We start from the raw sequence: 20,540 nt of genomic DNA on the forward strand, positions 1-20,540 counted from the left end.
CGATTAATCTGTCGATTATTTTCTCGTTTAATCGATGAATCGGTTGGTCCATAAAATGGCAGAAAATGTTAAAAAAAACATTGATCAGTGTTTGTCAAACCTGGAAATGACGATGTTCTTGAATGTCTTGTTTTGTTCACAAACCAAAATGATTCAGTTTTAATGATTTCTTTGTTATGTGGAGCAAAGAAATGAAGAAAATATTCACATTTAAGAACTAAAACAATCAGAAATCTTGTTTTAATAATGAAAAAAGCTTCAAACCGATTATCGATTATCAAAATAGTTGGCGATTAATTTAGTAATCGATTAATAATCGGTTCATTGATTAATCGTTTCAGCTCTAATTGGCACTAGTGTGAACAAACAACACATCCATTACGCAAAAGGAAAGAATGAAGGAAACAAATGAAAATGGAACAAGCACGAAAGTATGAAATAAATAATGTGAAATCAATACAGTGAAAACAAAAAGAAAGTAAATAAAAACAATAAAACACTCCATTCACCCTGGTACATACAATAGAATAGTATTTCTTTATTCTAGTATTTTCCTCCAAGTACCACCAGATGAAGCTTGTGTTCTTTGAGAACCATGGCTGTAGACAACTGGACTTGCTTCAGTTCTGTTTGAAGACATTTTTACTTCTCATCCAAGAGTTCAGAAATGAAGTTAGTGCCAAGTGCTCAGTGTACTTCACAAGTTAATTTATAAGTTATACGCTCATGAATGCTTTTAAAAAGGGGCCAAATTCTTCCTGGAATTTCCAGTGTGGGAACTGAAGTGAATTCCTGATCTTTCAGAGTATTAAACAGGACATGATGTCAGATAAGTATTGTGTACGATTAAGAGGGGGAGTGTCCACATTTATCATTTACCATAATAATTTAATAATGGCATAATAATGCCAGAGGGTCATAGACCATGTTTTCATGATAATATGATAAGTGGCCAGTTTGACACCTCTATTATAAAGGGTTGAGATAAGCTTCCTTCTGGATGAATTTTAAAAATGTAATGTATTTATATAATAAAACGGGTGTGCATGTTAATGTTAGGGACCAACAAACATGACTTTGATGCCTGTCAAGTGACCTAGACACACCAAAGACAGACAGACAGACAGCTGTTCCTTGAAGTAATAGAAAGATGTTCAGTCAGGCAGGTCAGAACTTTAGCAGGAGGAGGAATCAGAGGCAAACTCCATATTTGGAAGTATTCTTGACTTTATTACAATATTTGAGTACTTTAAAATTATAATAATTATTATAATTATTTTTTTATTTAGCATTAAAAATACAAACTCTCAATGAGGACAATAACAACAGCAATACACCTGAAAAACAGACACGGTGAAGAGTGCAAACATAACACTAGGGGAATCAGGAACTTTACAAATATGTGAATGGACTGCCTCTCGCGATATTATCTGAACGAGAACAACATCGGAACGGAAGTAAACATTTTTTACCCGGAAGTAATTCATTGCGAGAGGGGGGAAATACGCGTCTAACGTGGGTGCACCCTATCGCTGTACTTTGATAAATCGTTCTCAGCTTTCGGAGTTTGTTGATTGAACGTCGACAAACAACAGACTCGCTCCGTGTGCGCCTCCGGGATCAAAGTAAAAGACGACAGCGGAGAAACTAAGCGGCACGCAGAGAGCCCCTCTTTTGCTAACTAGCCTGGTAACGCTAACGCGGCTACAGTTAGCAGACGTCGCTTTTAAAAACAAGGCCCAGTAAGAGATAGGCGAGTGCTGGTCATCCAAATGAACGAGTAAGTAAGTGAGCTTCATCAAAGCAGCGGACGTTAACTCTGGCCGCGGTGGAGAGGGAGAGTTCGGCTGGATTCAAAATGATCATTGAAAACCTCGATGCCTTGAAAACATGGCTGTCTGAAACCCTTGAGCCCATGTAAGTGTCGTTAGCCGCAGGGCTGTTTTCTTTCTGTAGCACTCGGCTACACGTTTTAACATGTGTTTTATTTTAATGTTCTTGTGCCTCACGAATTTGTTTCTTTCGCGCCCTCAGCTGTGATGCAGACCCTTCTGCCCTCGCAAAGTACGTTGTTGCTTTGGTGAAAAAGGATAAAACCGAGAAGGAACTAAAAGCACTGTGTATCGACCAGTTGGATGTGTTTCTCCAGAAAGGTAAATAATACCTCGCTCCATTTTGTTCCTCGTGAATATAATTAACATCGAAGCAACTTTAAAATGTCTAAATTGGAGCTGCAGGTTTAAGGTGGAAGTGATGCCATATTTATTTATCAAATGATAAAACATGTACATTTTGGAGGTTTGTAAGAAACTTAGAACAACCTCTTCTTATGAAACATTACCTATTATGCAGGCACATCATCAAAGTCTTTATTACAGTAACTAGTTACCCAGCGTTGTTGGATAATTGTCTTCCTGTGAAACAACTGATAAATGTTATTGGTTGTTGTTGTTGCATTAAAATATCATCTCTTCTCCTTTCAGAGACCCAGCTGTTTGTGGATAAGCTGTTTGAAGCCATTAACAACAAAAATTACCTCCCTCAGTCAGAAGTACCAGCGCCTGTGAGCAAAGTTGACAAGGAAGAGCAGAAAAAAGATGAGGTAATTTTCCTTTTTTTGCCCAAAGGCACACCTGTGTGTTCAGATTTGTGTAAAATAGCCTCTGTAGCACAGGCGGTCGCCCCCGTCACTCTTGAGATATGTAACAAATACTAGACTTTACGTTAAGTATTTAACATAATAATGAAGTGAATAGCTTGGTGGTTACAAATTGAAAAAGTAGCAACAGGATTTATTCATTTAAACGATACAGGAAATCTCTAGGTCAGACCAATTCTGCTACTTATTAAGAAAGGCTAAAGTTCAAGAGGTCAAGGATCATCAGTGAAGGATTGCACCACCCAACACCCTTTTAAACATTTGCTAAAAATGCTTTTTGACAAGCTGCAAAGCCTCAAGGAGAATATTCGTTTGGCCTGGAGCTTTTTGTCAAGTCTCGCCGGAACTATGTTCATGTTCAATTAAGCTCTTTAGTCTTAGTTGCTGGTCAAAGGCCCTCCAAATGAAATTTTGCTTTAGATGTCTCCAACTAAACACACGGCTAAATGCACCCAATAATGGCTTATGGCGCTCTTCCACTCCATGGTCCCAGCGTAACTAGCCTTAGCACGAACATGTCTAAAATCTCATCAGCACTGCTGAAAGCCTACGATTGCGAGCAATGTCACAGCAGCTTCATGCTGTGATGACCCCGCTCATGTTGAGGAGGTACTATTGTAATGGAAAAACAACCTAACCACGATGAGTCGACCCATGCTGTGACCGAGGCGTGACAGGACCATGTCGTGGAAAAGCAGCATTAGATTATTCTGCAATGATCCTATATGAATACTGATCTTCAGCTTATTGAACATCAATGGAAAGATCTGAAAAATACAATCTGTAGAAGGTGCCCTTCATAGCTGAGGCAGATAGAGCAGCTTGCTCAGGAAAAGTGGACCTAGCTACCCATCAGAAATCTCAATGGGAGTTGCAGAGGTTTCTTGCTGGCAGTAAAGCCTGGTTTGGGTTAAACTTGGAATAAAACAAACGATGGGTCCCAATTTCTCTACGTCTTTATCATCACATGCTACAATTAAAACAACATGGAGGATGACTCATGTCAGGGACTGTCTTTGATTTTCTAAGTGTTTCAGAAGTTGCTTTTTTCATTGTTCAGACAAACTGTGAAGAAGACCGAGAGAAGAAGATTTCTCGGCGAGTGACTCACAGCCCTCCACAATCAAGCTCTCGTCACAGTAGAGACAACAGGTGGGTGCACTTGCCACTTGCATTCGTGTGATTCTTATTCTTCCCTTTTTTGTTTCAGTCTCCCATTTACTTTTCACTAAATGCCATCGTTCATCCAAATTCCCAGGAGAGTTGATGACCGTAAGAGAGACGATCGCCCCAGGAAGCGGGATTACGACCGCATACCACCGAGGAGGGACTCGTACCGCGACCGCTACAATCGCAGGAGAGGCCGCAGTCGTAGCTACAGTCGGAGCCGTAGCCGGAGTTGGAGCAAAGATCGCAACCGAGACCGTGACAGAGAGAGAGACAGAGACCGGGATAGAGGGGATCGTGATCGCAGCAGAAGCCGGTCTCACAGCAGAACTCGATCCAGGAGCAGGAGTAGAGGTAAGAACGTGGTTGATGCTCAGTTTCACACATTCACCACAGTCCAGTCACTCGTGTTTATAGATAGATAGAATAGAATTAAATGTACACTTTATTTTTTTTACAATTTATATTACACTATAAAGAACAAAACCAAATACAGCAACCCAACACGAAATGAATCGAATGTACCCGCGGTCCCTCTAGGTTATCTCTATACATGGCTTTATACACTGCAATCCTTGTTTTATTGGTATTATATGTCCATTGTGTGTTCACAGAAAGAGATTCTGGAAAATTGAAGTACGATCATGAAAGAGGGGAAAGGTCAGAGGTCGGTGATGGCTACGCCACAGCAGTGCAGATCTCCACTGCAACCACTTTTCCCGTGCCTACACTGAGCAGCACCATTACTGTCATCGCCCCGACTCACCATCACGGCAACAACGCCACAGAGAGTTGGTCAGACTTCTGCCCTGACCAGCACCCTGTGGAGCGTGTCCCTTTTAGTAGGGGACCACCACCACCACCACCTCAACAGAGGAAGAGATGCCGTGACTACGATGGTAAGAAGCAACCTTCAGTATTTCTGCTGGGAAAAGACAACTTTGACCAGTCATTGCACTTGTTTCCATCCCAACGCCAAGTGATTATGTGATTATTAAGCATGTAAGGGACACATATTAATCATGTGTGGCGACAAACCATAATGTCATTGAAAATGGGATAATTTTTCCCCGGGACTCATAAAATGCCCCTTTTTTATTCTGAATGTATGGTATATATTTTTCATATTTGTATTGTAATGACAGCGATGGTGCTGTCGGTTTACCTTCTATGTTGCATCCTCAAATGTGCAGAATAAAATGTGACACTGAACAGCACACTGCAATTTCTGCATCTATTATCAAAGTTTTTATTAGTAATACAGTGGAAATGAGTAGAAAGGTGAATATTTGGTTAGCATGTTGATTTACGGTGTGCACCCCTAAAATGTTCAGTCGTGGGCCACTGTGCTACTAGTGAAAAAAGACTTCGACATTGACCGATTCTTTTCTAATTTCTGGTGTTTTGTTTCTCTTTTGAAATGGGTCATAATTCTTATATTGGTAAACCTCTACTACAAATGGCTGTTTTTTTTATATTGTTGTTCTGATTGTTTTCTATCGTTTCCAGAGAAGGGCTTCTGCATGCGTGGAGACATGTGTCCTTTCGACCACGGAAGTGACCCGGTCGTCGTGGAGGATGTCAGTTTGCCCAACATGATGCCCTTCCAACCTCCACCAATCCCAGGTGTGGAACAACTGCCTCCTCCAGGGCTCCCTCCACCGCCACCACTCATGAACCCTCCACCTGTCAACCTGCGGCCCCCTGTGCCCCCACCAGGTGCCCTTCCACCCAGCCTTCCACCTGTTGCAGGTAGGATTATACTTTATTTTTTCTGTTACAAATTGGTTCACGAACAAAACTAGGCTCCTGTGATCATAATTATTAGCAAATATCATTAGTGTCAGAAATGTGGTGTAGAAGAAGGTGTGTGAGAATAACTATAAATGTTAGTTATTCCAGGAGTTGGTTGTGGAGTATAGTTTTTACATTTACAAACATTACTCATGTTACGGCAGTCGACCTCCATAACATTGCATAACTGGTGCTGCTTTGAACTTTCCTTCTTCTCTTTCCCCTCATGAATTGCCTCATACATTTTTACATACATTCAGTGATGATGATGATCAAGTCCGTCTCCTTCACTGATCTGCCTTGCACAAATCAAAAGCAGCAGCACTCATTTTATACCACTGCCCATTCAAAATGCTTAGAAAGGTCATAGCACATCATTCCTGGTTAAGCCACATATTTTGATCTTTTCAGCAAATTGAAACTGCTTTGACCTGCAAAGCATTAGAGCAGCACTATGTCAGAGCACATGCGCTTGACCCAAAGCTGTGATAAGTGACTTTGAGTTGACGCTGAGTTGATGAGTTGTGGAACAGAACTTTGAGCTCTGCTCTGGAGAGCATTATAACACTTACATGAGCTTGAGTTCTTCAGGGTTTCCCCTAAAATATGTTTTTCAGTAGTGGTGCTGTTGTGCTGTGTCCATGGGGATGCAACTCAGCATGGCTCATAATGGTCAAAATAGTGTCAAATACATTGGCCATCGAAGCATTGCAGATGAGATTATTAGGGCCAGAGCACCACGTGGCACAAATGCACAATTATTTTTCCTCTGGTTATTATTTTTCTCCATTTTTCCTTTCTTCTTTTCCCCAAATGATCATGTTTTGGCAGCTTGAGCATACTCTAAACCAGGGGTGTCAAACTCATTGTCACGGAGGGCCACATCAGCATAATGGTTACCCTCAAAGGGCCAGATAACTGTCATACAGAATAAATGTGACCAAATATAATGTAAAATAAAGGTAACATATTGCTAAATAACTTTCTGTATTTATTACTTATTCAAGTTACAAATGTTATGCATTATAGATGTAACCCAGTACGCGATGGTGTTTCGCCATGCATTGTGGGAAATGTAGTTTATGGTCAACGAATAAAGCAGCATAGACCTATTTTAACACAGATTTTTAGGACCAATTAATCACTCGCGGGACACATAAAATGACATGGCGGGCCACATCTGGACCCCCGGGCCTTGAGTTTGACACATGTGCTCTAAACACATACTCTTAACTCATTAAAACGCTGCTCGAAATTCTGATTGGGAAAAGGAGTAAAGTAGTGTGAAAAACATGAAATAGTTTTTTTATTTATTAACAAGTTTAAATGACTAAACAGACTCAAACTGTAACCATAACAGTGATATAGAGAGGAAGTAAATTGGTCTGACATGTTTTTTGTGTTTGTTTGGTTCTGTCTGACACAGGTCCCCCTCCTCCACTGCCTCCACTGCAGCCGCCCAGCATGGAGGTCCCTCACAACCCCATCGCCAATTTTGTTCCCACTATCGTCACGTCCGGAATGCGACCCTCAATTCCTCAGCCTTCAGCACCTCTCTTCCCCTCTGGTAAATGCAGTATATCTTTAAACTTTTAAATGTGTTGTTATAAATCATTGCTACAGTATTTTTTTAAATCTTATTTTAATATCCTCTCTCTCGTCACCAGACAACTATGAAGCAGATGTGTACAATCCTGAGGCTCCCAGCATCACCAATACCTCCAGGCCGATGTATCGACATCGGGTCAATGCCCAGAGACCCAACTTGATTGGACTCACAATGGGAGAGGTCGACAAGCCACAAAGAGGTATGGGTAGCAGGTGATTTTCTATGGTGAAATTGTATGTGTAGATCATAAAGACTGGTTTTTCACTGTGGGTGTGTATTGTACGCAGGCGAAAGAAACAATGTTTAATGCTGATTACTGTCTTTTTGGGTGGTTTCATTGTCCAAAAACAAGCAAAAGAACAAAGGAATCCCGTCTGCCTCTCACTCTGGTGGAAAAAACAAAAGCAAAATAAAACCATCCAGGTGCATTCTTACCAGTCATCTGACCTGAATAATGTGTGATACTCACTCTGTGCGCAAACCAAACAAACACATTTGAAGATCTGCTTAATTAACATACTTATAAATATCGATAATCAAAATTGTATTGTAATGAAAAGGAAAAAAAATATCTTCTAAAATCACAAATTATATTATCATACATCATACATTATCTGAATACCTAACAGAGGATTAAGTTGTGATTCAGTTAAATAAACGTCTCATGGTAATGTTTACCAGCTCAAATGTGCATTAGATGTCACAGATGGCTGTAATCACTAACAGTCAATAGTACACATTTGTTCTTGTTACACTTTTCTGTTGTTAATTGGATCATGATTGTATTTGTCTCTCCCCAGACAAGATTCCTAACAACTGTATGCGTATTGTGATGGAGTCTGATCCGAGAAAGAGACCAATCCTCTCCCACGATGGAGGAATCCCCGCCAAGAAACCTTGGTTTGACAAGTGAGACCCCCATCTTCATTGATGTCATTGGTTAAACGTATCTGACACGTCGTGTGATAAGTACTGTAGCTGAGTTGTTAACTGTTTTTTTCTTCTTCTTCTTCTTCTTCTTCATTCAGACCAAACTTTAACAAACCTAACCACCAGGGCTTCCACAAAAGAGTTCCATTCTTTGCAAACACCAAGCTGCTGGTTCGGCAAATTCCTCCTGAGCTCAACAACATCAGCAAACTCAATGAACATTTCAGCAAGTTTGGCTCCATTGTCAACCTGCAGGTCAGTCCCTACATGGTGCAGTGGACATGCAGTCGGCACATCTTCAATCAATAGTCATTAAAACATTACACAGCAATACAACAGCCAATACACTACTTTGTGTGTTTGACGTAAGCCTTTTATGAAGTCTTGGTTTTTGTTGTGGATTAGATTAGGGCTGCAATTAATGATTATTGTCATAATAGTTTAATCTGATGATTCTCTCAATTCTCTCAAAATGACAATATAGAGAACTTGTGTTTTAATCATTAAAAACACTCAAACCGATAAATTGATTGTCAGAATAGTTGGTGATTTATTTAATAATGTAAAGTTTGGATGGATTTTATGACTTGTTATCCCAAATACATTTAAATGAATGGGGTTTATTTTTGAAAGGCATCTGTTTTTCCTTAGTTTATGCAAGACATCGAAAATAATTTAATGCCCTTATAGACATTTTTACGCAGAATTACATGTAAAACACACCCATGGATGCCAGTACGTCTTCCTTTATAAGGGCCTAATTTTTCTAAACTACTGTGGTTCGTTTCAACCAGCAAGTATCTCGGAGATGGCAAAGATGGATTTTTGATTGTGTGAAATCCAGCTTTGTGTCAGTGAAATAAACTTGTCTGAAATGCTTTGAATTCAAATATACACGATAAACCAACCAGTCAGTAAATTGTATCCAAGGGTTTGGTGGAATCCAATTGTTGATCCTTGATTTATAGATCATTCATATATACAAAGAAGAGATCAAACGTAGGTCCTTGAGGTAGCCTTATTTTCCTCCTATACCATTTCCTGCCAGAAGGTGGCTGCACTGACCAACTGTGATTTTACTTTATGCAGTTTTTCATTTCATTTGATATAAAGCATCCAGTACCTTTACTTTTCACACAGTAACATATTATCTGTTCTCACAGGTGGTGTACCAGAATAACCCAGAGACTGCACTGATCCAGTTTGCCTCTCCGGATGAGGCCCGGCGGGCTATTCAAAGCACAGAAGCTGTCCTCGACAACCGCTTCATCAGGGTGCACTGGTTTCGAGATGATGACAATGAAGTTCAGGGCCAGTCTCGCCCACAGCAGCAGTCACAACCAGCACTGGTAAAAGTTTTATATTTTAACAGTTATTCAGAACAGGCTTGTTTTGTCTTAAAAGCTGAAGTTTGTAAACTTGTTACTCTACCGCACCAAAGTCCATAAAGAAAATCTGTGATTTAGCTCATGGAGCTGCTGGTTTATTGCTTTATCATTTGATCCGTTTGTGTAAACTATATACAATTAACACATTTCTAGGAAGTTGGCGCTGACAATATGGTAATACTTTACACCACCACACTTTAATTATATGGAGAGACAGTACAAGTTGCTGAAAAACACTTTTACACAGTACCTTTATTTATTGCATACGGCAATTCAAGTTAAACAGTTTATACTCTTTAGTACACTCAATAAAAGAAGCAGCATGAGTCATGAGTTTAAATCAAAGATTTCTTCACACAAAAGGCCCATTTCTCCTCTTTTCCTCCCCTCAAATTTGTTAAAGATTTGTTTTCGTTGACCTTTTCCAAGGTTAATAAAAGGCTGACCAAACGGTTGCTTTTCTCATCCACAGAATATCTAAGTTAATCCTGTCATGATAACCAGGCCGCCTGGATTTATTTTGATTTTATGGCTGTAGAATTGTCAAAAACATTTCACTGAGTGCGTGTTTCTGCCCCTTTTTCCAATATAAATGATGTTAATATTTGTCGTGCAACTCTTTTAATGTTCTACAAAGTTTGTCAAAACTAAAGTGAAGAAAACAATTTGGTTTAGGTGGAGTTCTGGAGAAAATAAGTTGTTTCTTTTCAGGCTCAGTGTTGTGTGTTTTCACAACAGAATGAGAAGTGTCCTATAGAAGTGGCAAATATAGCAGTTGTCAGTTTTTCAGCTTCAATGTCGAGCAAAATTCAGTACATCCAACGCGTGGTTTGTTTGTGATCTGTGAGTCTTACTGTGTAAAATGTTACACTCATCCTCACAGGTGCTGTTTGTCATTTATACAAGTGGGTTTGGCTCCACCACGTTATTGTTCTCTCTTGGCTCTCACATTTTGTCACTTAGAAGAACTTGTTGCATTAATGCAAGAGCTGCCTCCTCCACTTACCCTTTAACTACAGAGAACTGTTATCATGAGTCATTGTATGTAGAGAGAAATGAAGTAAATCACATGATACAGATGCTCACAAAGGTCCAGCTTTGGATGAAATCCAGACATCAGAGTTGGTGAAATGTGCTTCATTAAATTTTATTTACAGTTTGATTAACATTGAATACGTGTCATTTGACAGCCCTCAGCCACTTCTCTGAAGCAGTCCGTCAAAGACCGCCTTGGACCAATGCTCCCCGCAGACTCCGAGTCCTCCCATGACTCCAGTGCAGCCGGTGCAGCTCAGGTGGGTGTGGTGATGTCGAGGGTTTTTGCATGCACTTGTTAAAATCTGAAAAAATGTGTGTGTATATAATCCTCTCCCTTTTTCTCTCCCCAGAATACCTCCAAAGTGTCAGTGAAGGACCGTTTGGGTTTTTCTTCCAAACCAGCAGCTCCTGTTGAAAAAGTTAGTCCCTGTTCTATGTTTAAAATGTCTCTTTCATGGTGTTTCTGCCCTTCTGTACATTTATTTGCCTTTTGACCTTTTCAGGTCTATTCAACATCTCTGGGCCTCACAAAAACTGTGTACAATCCCGTTGCCCTGAAGGCTGCACAGAAAACCTCAGAGGAAGCGCTGAAGAAAAAACAGGTGGGGATGAGAGGCATTGAAGGTTTCACACAGGTTTATGATTTTCATACTGACACAACATTGTTAAAATTCACAGGAAGCACTAAAACTACAACATGATGTGAGGAAGAAGAAGCAAGAAATACTGGAGAAGCACATAGAGACACAGAAGGTAAGATTATCTGGAATAAAGAGTTTATTACACCTTTATTGCTGCGTTCCTTTTGGAAGTTTGTGGACACAAACAGCATAACGATGCGCCTGTTTATAAAAATGAAACGATACTATGTGTACGATGGATTAACTGTGAAACAAATACAACAGAGGTAAAAATAGCTGTGTTCGTATGTACAGGGTATCCGCAGGGTCTTAAAAAGTCTTGAATCCAATCATTTGAATGAATTTAAGGCCTTAAATACAGTTTTGAAAGGTCTTAAAAATCTATTAACGTGACTTTTATTTAAAACATGCATAAACTTCAGTCTCGTGCTGAAATGTTTCTATTTTTGATGATGCGATAACAGAACTACAACATGGAACTAAAGTAGGTCACCTGTGCTGCCCGGTGACAATTTATCGAGCACCACTAGCTAGTGTGCTATGCGCGAGCCGCGGTGTGTTACAGCTTAGCATAGCAGCAGTGGCTCCAATTTACCTTCATGTCTTTTGTACTTTTTTGCCAGTACGGATTTGAAATGGGTCTTAAATTGTATTCATTATGGTCTTAAAAAAAGTCTTAAAAAGTCTTAAACTTGACTTGTTGAAACCTGCAGAGACCCTGTATGTATGGTGGCAGCCATCTTGGAAAATATGTGACCTTGGAAATTCTGGGTTCTGACAACTCTCTGCTTAATCAAAAATAAACTATCAGCAGTAGAAGTGGACTGACTCGCCACTTAAGTAACACTAAAGACTGAAGTGTGCAGAATGTGTAGTAAAATGTGATTTTAATGCGTTTTCGAGCCCTGACTTTGGTTACTATAGTCATAATATGATATTTAATCTATCCCTTGCATATCAGTAAAAATTATTAATTTTGACACAGAGGTCGTGTTTACAGTGAAACCATCCATACTGTCACCACAATATGAAATGATGGTGGCTGAAAAAGCTGAAATGTTCAATGCTTCTCTTTTTGCCCCTGCAGCTTCTGATATCCAAACTTGAGAAGAACAAAATCCAAAAGGACAAATCCAAGATCATGGAAACTTTGGGAATGTTAACCAAGAGTATCACCAAACTTCAAGAGGAGATAAAGGGAATCTCGAGCAACAGCAACAACCCACTGCGCGCTGCCAAGAGCAAGGCCCAGGTAGCGTCATCTCCCTGCAACACAAACTGTTTAGATTTGTATTACCTTTGATACCGTTGTTCATATGGAGCATCAACAATGCAGAGAAGCCAAAGGCCACTTCTGTGGTGTCTGTCTTTACTGAGAAACCAAAACCTTAGAGCTGCAGAGACGACTGAAGTTGCTGCAGTAATAACAAAAAAAACAATGCTACAGTGCTGCTTTTCCCTGTCCCCAGCCTTGTTCTTTGATACTTGTGGAGAAAAATGGAAAATACAGTAAGAATCAGTGTCTTGGTGCTTCCTGTTCTCCACCAACTGACTCAGAAGCTACGTCTGAATGTTTGAAGTTTAAAATCTTATTTCAGAGTCGACAAAGATCAAAAGTATCTAAAACACATTGAGTTGGTAGCAACTGGACTTGGAAGTTTTTCTTGAACTATCAAAGATCTTGAATATCAAAAGGCGAGAAAGTGTTTGCTGAATTCCCACATTTTTTCTCCTGGTGGTAACACGTGCTCTGCAAGGGATCAGTTCCCTCTGACTCATGTCTTTATTACAACATTATCTTTCCTAATGTGAGTTATTCATATTTTCAGGCACAGAGGGAACTGCTGGATGCAGAGCTGGACCTTTATAAGAAGACTCAGTCTGGAGAAGACACAGCGCTGTTGAAGATCAAGTACACCCAGCTGCAAATTGAGGTAATAAGAAGCCGGAGATGAAAAACTGTTCCTCAAGCTCGTATTCGCTCGCTAAAATGCTACATGCACAGCTGCCACTTGAGGGCACTTGTGCTCTTGTTACTTTAAATTATCTGAGTGTCAAGCCCACATCTGTGATTCAGGATGTTGGTCAGATGGTAGGGCGGCACGATTATGGCCAAAATTATGTTTTTAAAGTGATGATTTGAACAAGTAAAACCACAATTGCATTGGTTATTTCAGTGTGTCTTTGGGAGGTGCATCATACGGTTTCATTCTGTGCAGAGTCGAAGCTTTCAACTTTTGATTTACGCTTCACTCATTGCTGTTTGTTCTATTCCGTTTCACTCATTGCTGACCGTCCACTGTAGAATCTTTGCAGATTGAAAGCTGCCAGTCAGGCATCTTAATGGCCCCCTAATCTCTTGTTTTCCCCCCTGTGACTGGCTGACTGTTGGTTGAGAGTGTGTTTGATACGCAGCAGAGCCTGCCTTATAAATGTCTATATCACCCACAATCGTGTTCATTTAATCATGGCAGCCAAAATTGTAATTGTGATTATTTTTTACTTCTTTCCGTATATTTTAGGCCGCAAAAAAGGGTCTCCTGTCCACAGGACGAGGTCGGGGGGTCCATGCTCGGGGACGTGGCTCTCTCAGAGCTCGGGGAAGGGGCTCCAGAGGACGGGGAAGAGGTGTGCCACTGCATTCTGTCGTGGACTATCGACCACGGGCAATGGAAATATCTGGTTTCACCGAGGAAAACTGTGTTGACCTGCTGCCGCACTTTGCTGTAAGTCGACCTAAAGCTACAGAGAAAATACTGAATATCCACTGAAGCCAATGAATCATTCGAGCCTTGTATTTTTACTCATTTAAATGTAATTCTTTATTTTGTTATACATTACCTTGTAGAATAATACAATGTTGACGAGGAAGCAAATTCACAATCGTTAAAACAAAACACAAAATGTTAAAAGTCTGTTAGTCTGACTAAAATCGGGCTAACCTTAGTCAGACTAACATATCTTGATAATGTGATTCATAGTCTGATTAATCCTGCATGTTTATCCGCGCATGCACCAACATTTCCTCCCGGTCTTACAGTATCAGTGTTTTTCTTTGGACAGAACAGCAACCACTTGAGCCATGCTTGATCTAATTTGTATCACGATCCATCTCACTGTTCGTAGTTTGGTTTTCTGTGATGTAAAGGTGAACAGGAAACTGATTCAATACCTACTAGCTTATAGAAAGATACAGCCCGACTCGACAAGTTGTCCGATTGCCTGTCTTAGTCGGACTACGGCCATAGCTGGATTTAACTGTGTGTGTGTAAACTTGCTGGGTGATGTATCCTCACACAATTTCAGTCTGATCTGCCTTCAGTCTAATCGTATAATCTAGCAGGGATTATTGTCTTGAAAGTGGCAGAGTGTTGTTGTAGAAGTCATGGAGAACTTTAGCAACATTATGATGCCATGCGAGAAGAACTCCATGCGACAATGAGGAAAATTATAAATCAGCTGTAGTATTAAGTTTTAAGTATCGCTGTAAGAGGAAGAGGAAAATGCCCCAAAAACTCAAATATATTTAATTCCCGACTTGTTACTTTCAAGAATAAGATATGCTGTATATGAATTTCTTGTCACAGTTGCACAGGATTGAACGTCCTTGTAAAATTAACAAAATGTTGTGTGTATGACTTTTGAAGCAATATGGAGATATCGAAGATTGCCGGATTGACGAAAAAAACCTGTCTGCAGTCATTACCTACAGGACCAGAGCAGAGGCTGAACAGGTGATTGTCCTGCTCCTCTGTGTTATAATGTCTTGTCCAGAGCAGAGGCTCAGTCTGACACCTGATGTGTTTTCCCACCTGTAGGCGGCTCTTCGTGGTGTGAGATTCAACAACCAGGTTTTACGCCTGGCCTGGCACAAGCCCGTCTCCACTCTCAGTGCTGTGGATGCTGATGAGGCAGAACCAGAAGAGAATGAGGTTTGCAGGCTTTTTTAAAAATATATCTCTCTTCTATTGTCTTCTTTCCAATGTGTTGAACTTAGTTGCATCTAATGGTGATGGAGATGGCAGCCGTTGCTTAAAGTAGGAGGGCTGTCACTTTTTACCAACCTCAACTTAGATATTCGTTCAAACATGGGAATGGGGAGTTTAAACTAAAGCCATAAAACTCAAAACTCAAGTTCAAAATAGTGTGATTCAGCAGAGGGCGCTGACTGTACCCTGGCCTACAGAGGCTTATTATATAAAAGAATATTTATATAAAAGTCTTGTCAGGCTACAGAAGCCAGTAGTGTATTTAATTTCTCTTGTTCACACTACTTTCATACTCCTTTTGAACAAAATATATATTTTTTTATTCTCGTGATTTTAAAAAGTCGGTCAGTTGCTGTGCCTATTTGTTATTAGGAACAAAATATGTATATAAGATAAATGTTTTTTATCAGCGATTGCATTAATAAAACAAAATAAAACAAATCTTTCTATACCACGCTCTCATTGGCCCAACACACTGAACCCTGCATTACTTTCACTAGCTCTCATGCGCTGGACTTTATAATATTCAAATATTTGACAAACAATACATTCAACAACAAAACTATATATTAATTCCACACTATTCACAGTATTTGCACTGGACCTTTAAAGGAGAAAGGTCAGGATTGGTTTATTTCCTTCCTTTCAAGCCGAAATGAAGCCTCATGAAGGTTTTATTAAAGTATGGGGTATTTCATTTCATTTTCTCTGCTCACATTGGCTACCGGCTTATTAAACACCTACTCCTTGTTGTATTACAATGTGAACACAAGAGGGAGCCATTACACATTACAGCCAAAATGAGTCTTTATGAGACTTTTGACCGTTTGCACTTTTCATTAAACACTTGTTCTGTCTGAGAACAGAGTCCCTTATGTGACCTTCTAAACATGCAGGTGTAAACTGACTGCTGATGGCGCTCAAAGTTAAAAGGTCTTTTCACTTTAAATTGCTTTTTTCTTTTATACACTATAGAAAACATTAATCCCTTTTTATTTTTTTGTTTTATCCACTTGTCAGTATCCAGAAGAGTCACTGAGTGACGATGCACTGCTGCAGGACGACGACGAGGAGGACGACGACAACGAGCCACGCTCCTGGCGCAGATGAAGATCGGTCACAGGCTCCTCCCCCCCGCCGGTTGCACTGGTGTGGAAAACAAGCAACAAATCCAGCAACTTCATATGATTTCAGTGCCTGTTTAAAAAAAAAATCTAAATTTTACTTTTGCAAGAGTTTTTCGCCCCCGTACTCAAAGTGTAGACAAATGTGTGAGTTTGGTTAATTTTAATGTGTACCAGAATCAACAATGGTGAATTTTTTTAATGCTCTTAATGAAGAAAAAGAAAAATATTTTTTTTGTTGTTATTTTGATTCAGAAAACACAAACAGTGTTCGCTGTTTAGGTTAAGACACATGTGAAAGTCTCGGTTTAAGAGAAAAGAAAAAAGCTGTGTTGTAATGAACCTGAATGGCAAATATTAGCTTCTGCTGAGTAGCATTAGCTCGACTGGTTTAAATGCTCATGTGTAAATATTTTATGTCCAGGTTCCACTGATTTGTACGAACGCTTGGCTTCTCAGTTTTTTGGCTTTACTTTCTTTGGATTGTACAAAAAAAAATAAAGAATTGAAATGGTCTGAAAAACAACCTGCCAAACAAGAACAACAAAAAAAGAGAAAAGAGAAAAAAAAGAAAAGAAAAAGAAAATGGCAGTGAAAAAAAGACTCCGAAAAGAGTTTTTAAAGAAAGACCATTTCAAAAAACAACAAAAAAACTTCCTCTTCACCTAAAGAGCTAACATTCCTCACAATCCTCCTCCTCGTCCTCTCCACTGACGTCTTGAAGTTTGGATCGGTAAGGTAACTTTTAAGTGTTGCACTGATTTTCACGCCAAGGTAAGATGTGAAGGAACATGTGTTAGTTAATGAGTTATTGATTATTACTTCCACACAAATGTATATAATGTAAATACTAACAACATTTGTGTTTGTTTGTGTTGCAGGATCTGTGGACACTTTCCAGCCTCAACTTTTTTTAAAGTATTAACTTGTTTTGACTGTCAATGGTTTCTGTCAATAAGTCTATTTTGTGACAAATGCTACTGCATTAAATATATATTTTTTATATTACTTTAGTTCTTATGTTGACTTTTTTTTCTAAATGAAAGCCTTTAAAAAACTAGTTTAACCAAGGTATAGAAATTAAGGTAATTAACTATATTCCAACCCCTAAGAACCCTATATAAGGTTAATCTTTAAAAACTCCACTCGTCTTCTTCCTCACAACAGTTTCCATGTGGCCCGATGACATAATGATACTTTAAATTTGATTTAAAATGCTTTATGATTACTGAAAAACAACAAATCGGATCAAACCAAGTGCATTTATTAAACAGAAAACAGTAGTTTTTGCGACAATTATAGAAAAGAACCAGCGCCACATGAACCTTTCTTTGGAAAAAAAAGGCAGAATCCTGAGAATAAAAGTCAAGAATTCAAAGATTCAGATTTAACTCACTGGAATCTTATTAACAGATGCGACCACAATGCTAAAAATCACAGAATTTGACCTCTGACCTCTGCACACCCCTGTGGGTAAGTTCTTCAAGTGCTTTTTCTTGTCTCGCCACATGGAGATAAACACGATCTCAGGATATTGTCTCTTTTCTTTTCTCTATAAACCCCAGATCGACAGTTTCTAAAATACTCCGAACCACAATCATTTTCTGTTTTTGTGTTGTCTCAGCCTGACTTTTCAACCTTTACTTTCTTCTGGGTGTTGAGGTGAGCAGGGTTTTTGACTGTCTGCACGGGCTTTGCTGGCCACACACCTGCAGAGAGACGCTCCACACCACATCGTCCCCCACGATCCTTCAGCTCCGAGCGCTACAGGACAGATAACCCAATCAGTGTCCGCCAGTTCAGTGTTCCCGGGCTCCCCCTGGTGCCTGTCAGGCTTGCAGAGATAATTGTGAGAAATCAGATTTGCTCTCGCAGAATATCTGCTGTTTTTCATTTGAGCTTTTTTCCCCCCCACCACTAGCTGTGCCGTCACCAAAAATACCTCCACTCTGCCTGCGTCTCTCTCGTCTAGGAGAGTTAAATGCCCCCTCCTGTCGTCTCATTTACCCACTGCAGGGCCACCAAAGTCACACAAGCATTATTTGTGTCCATGTAAACTCTGCACGTGTGTGTTTGTGTGCGTGTGTCATGGAGCTGAGTCTGGTTTGACTGACACAAACACAAACATTATGTTGTGTAGCTGCTGATACACAGTTATGAAATACATGCAGGACGGTGCTTCTTGTCGTTTATGCAGCCTCTTCCCCAGTGGTGATGTGTGAGAGTTCTGAGTCTGTGTCTCAGGAACCAGAGGGTGCGTTTATTCGCTCTGTGTGAGATAAGAAAACACGTTTACAGGTGTCCACATCACCCGTGATATTAATCTTTATCTTCTGATTTGTGTCAAGGAGACAAATGGGGCGATATTTTGGAATGAGCTACAGCAGTGCTGCTTATTTCATTTGTTTATCCAAACTTCCTATAGTGGGAGCTGAAGAAGAGTTATGGTAATGCATGATAAGGAACGTAAAGGCTAACATAATACAAACACCACTGGCGTGGCCGACGGTCACAACAGCTAGCTTCGCTAATGCTAATAGAAAATGAAAACATTTGCGTTTTGCCTCATGAGGTTGCGCAGTGTTTGTATTATGTTAGCCCTATGCTAATGCTAATCGTAGCCTCACTAGCTTACCTTTGGAAACAGGTTCGCCAAGTTAGCCGCAAAATAGTAGCATGTTAATGCTAAATAAATATGTGCTCGCATATTGGTGAATGGACTTTTTCGTTTCAGTAGAACACCTTATTCTGCGTTGAACCGTGTGAAAATGTCTCGCCCACCGTGAGTACAGCCTCTTCACTCCCACCTCCATTTTCCAGACAGCACAGCTGCTGCTGATGAGCCGCTGCCTGTCTGGTGATAAATCGGCGAAAATTAAAATTACTCCAAAAAACTTGAAAATTAAGGATGCACACCACCGGGCCATGCTCAACCCATATCCCAAATCTAAGGGCGATCTGACTAATGTTCAGCGAGATATGCCCGTCACAGACAGACACAAAAAAACCCACTGGTTCAGCTGTTTGACGGGATAAATGTTTTTTTTTTTTTTTTTGACAGTTTGAGGAAACCACCCCAGTGCATGAAGCAAGGACTTTAAAGATTTGATGAGTTTGTTGTGGAAGAACTTGACTGGCCTGCACAGAGCCCTGACCTCGACCCCATCAAGCACCTTTGGGATGAACTGGAACAGAGATGGTGAGCCAGTATCAGTACGCCTGACCTCATAAATGCTCTACAGAATGAATGGACACATGGAAACACTTCAATATCTTGAGGTAAGTCTTCCAAGACGTGTGGAAGCTGTTACAGCTGCAAAAGAGGGAACAACTCCATATTAAAGTACTGAATATATCTGAATATGTATATATAATGGTCAGTGTATGATGTTTTAGCCCCGTATTCAATTAAAGTTACTATCAATGCTGTAGAGTCCAGTGTCAGGGCCATAAATGCAGGTGTCCCTCAGGGCTCTATGCTTGGCCCACTCATGTTCATCATTTACATTGATGACATTGCAGAAAGTCTTCAGAACCAGGCTATTCTATATGCAGACGACACGTCAGTTCTGAGCATAATAGACAAACACGCATCGAACCTTTGGGCCATCGTAGGACTATGTATGTACGTATGTACTATAGAGAGGCACCAGCCCTCCTCCAACACTCTGGTGATCCCTGACTCTGACACCGTCAGGCATTGGAGAACTTTCTTTCCAACAACAGTACGTCTATGGAACACGTTTCCAGTGACTATAGTTACCATTAGAGATAGACATAAAGTTAAAATGTAGTCAATTCTTTCTTCAACACTCACTGACAGCGTTCCGTCTTTCATCGACAGTCCAGCTGCTAATGCTATATGAAAGTTGATATATATTAAAAATATATATATCTGTAAGTCTGAGTAAAGGTGAATTCCAATTCCTTGCTTAACCCTCCCTTAACCCCAATTAAGTTGAGGGCCAAGTTTAAGGGCTGTATCGCCCTCAATATTGAGAGCAAGGGCTACCCAGAATGCATTGCGTGTTTTGACATAACAAAGATGGCGCCGAAAGCAGTGAAACGAGTACGCTACAAATTAAGTATTTTCTTTGTTAATAGAGATATAAAAATTATAAAAACAATTGTATTATCTTAGTTTAGGCCCATATTATGGATTACTGACGTCATTGTTGCGTAACATTTATTTTTATTTTAC

General features: G+C 40.0%; 1 protein-coding gene across 1 annotated transcript; it reads left to right on the plus strand.

Moving 5' to 3' along the window:
• Positions 1 to 1,512: 1,512 nt before the first annotated feature.
• On the plus strand, positions 1,513 to 17,235 carry rbm26 (RNA binding motif protein 26). The gene is made up of 22 exons (XM_083891102.1): positions 1,513 to 1,917; positions 2,035 to 2,153; positions 2,484 to 2,602; positions 3,720 to 3,811; positions 3,918 to 4,180; positions 4,441 to 4,725; positions 5,336 to 5,578; positions 7,047 to 7,187; positions 7,288 to 7,428; positions 8,030 to 8,138; positions 8,258 to 8,414; positions 9,323 to 9,508; positions 10,738 to 10,842; positions 10,936 to 11,004; positions 11,089 to 11,187; positions 11,264 to 11,338; positions 12,314 to 12,478; positions 13,056 to 13,160; positions 13,749 to 13,952; positions 14,874 to 14,960; positions 15,045 to 15,158; positions 16,236 to 17,235. Exons 1-22 carry the CDS (start codon positions 1,859 to 1,861, stop codon positions 16,323 to 16,325), a joined length of 3,027 nt encoding a protein of 1,008 aa, XP_083747228.1. The 5' UTR covers positions 1,513 to 1,858; the 3' UTR covers positions 16,326 to 17,235.
• The last annotated feature ends 3,305 nt before the right edge of the window (positions 17,236 to 20,540 follow it).

Source organism: Microchirus variegatus, assembly GCF_963457635.1.
Source record: "Microchirus variegatus genome assembly, chromosome: 6".
Taxonomy (NCBI): Eukaryota; Metazoa; Chordata; class Actinopteri; order Pleuronectiformes; family Soleidae; genus Microchirus; species Microchirus variegatus.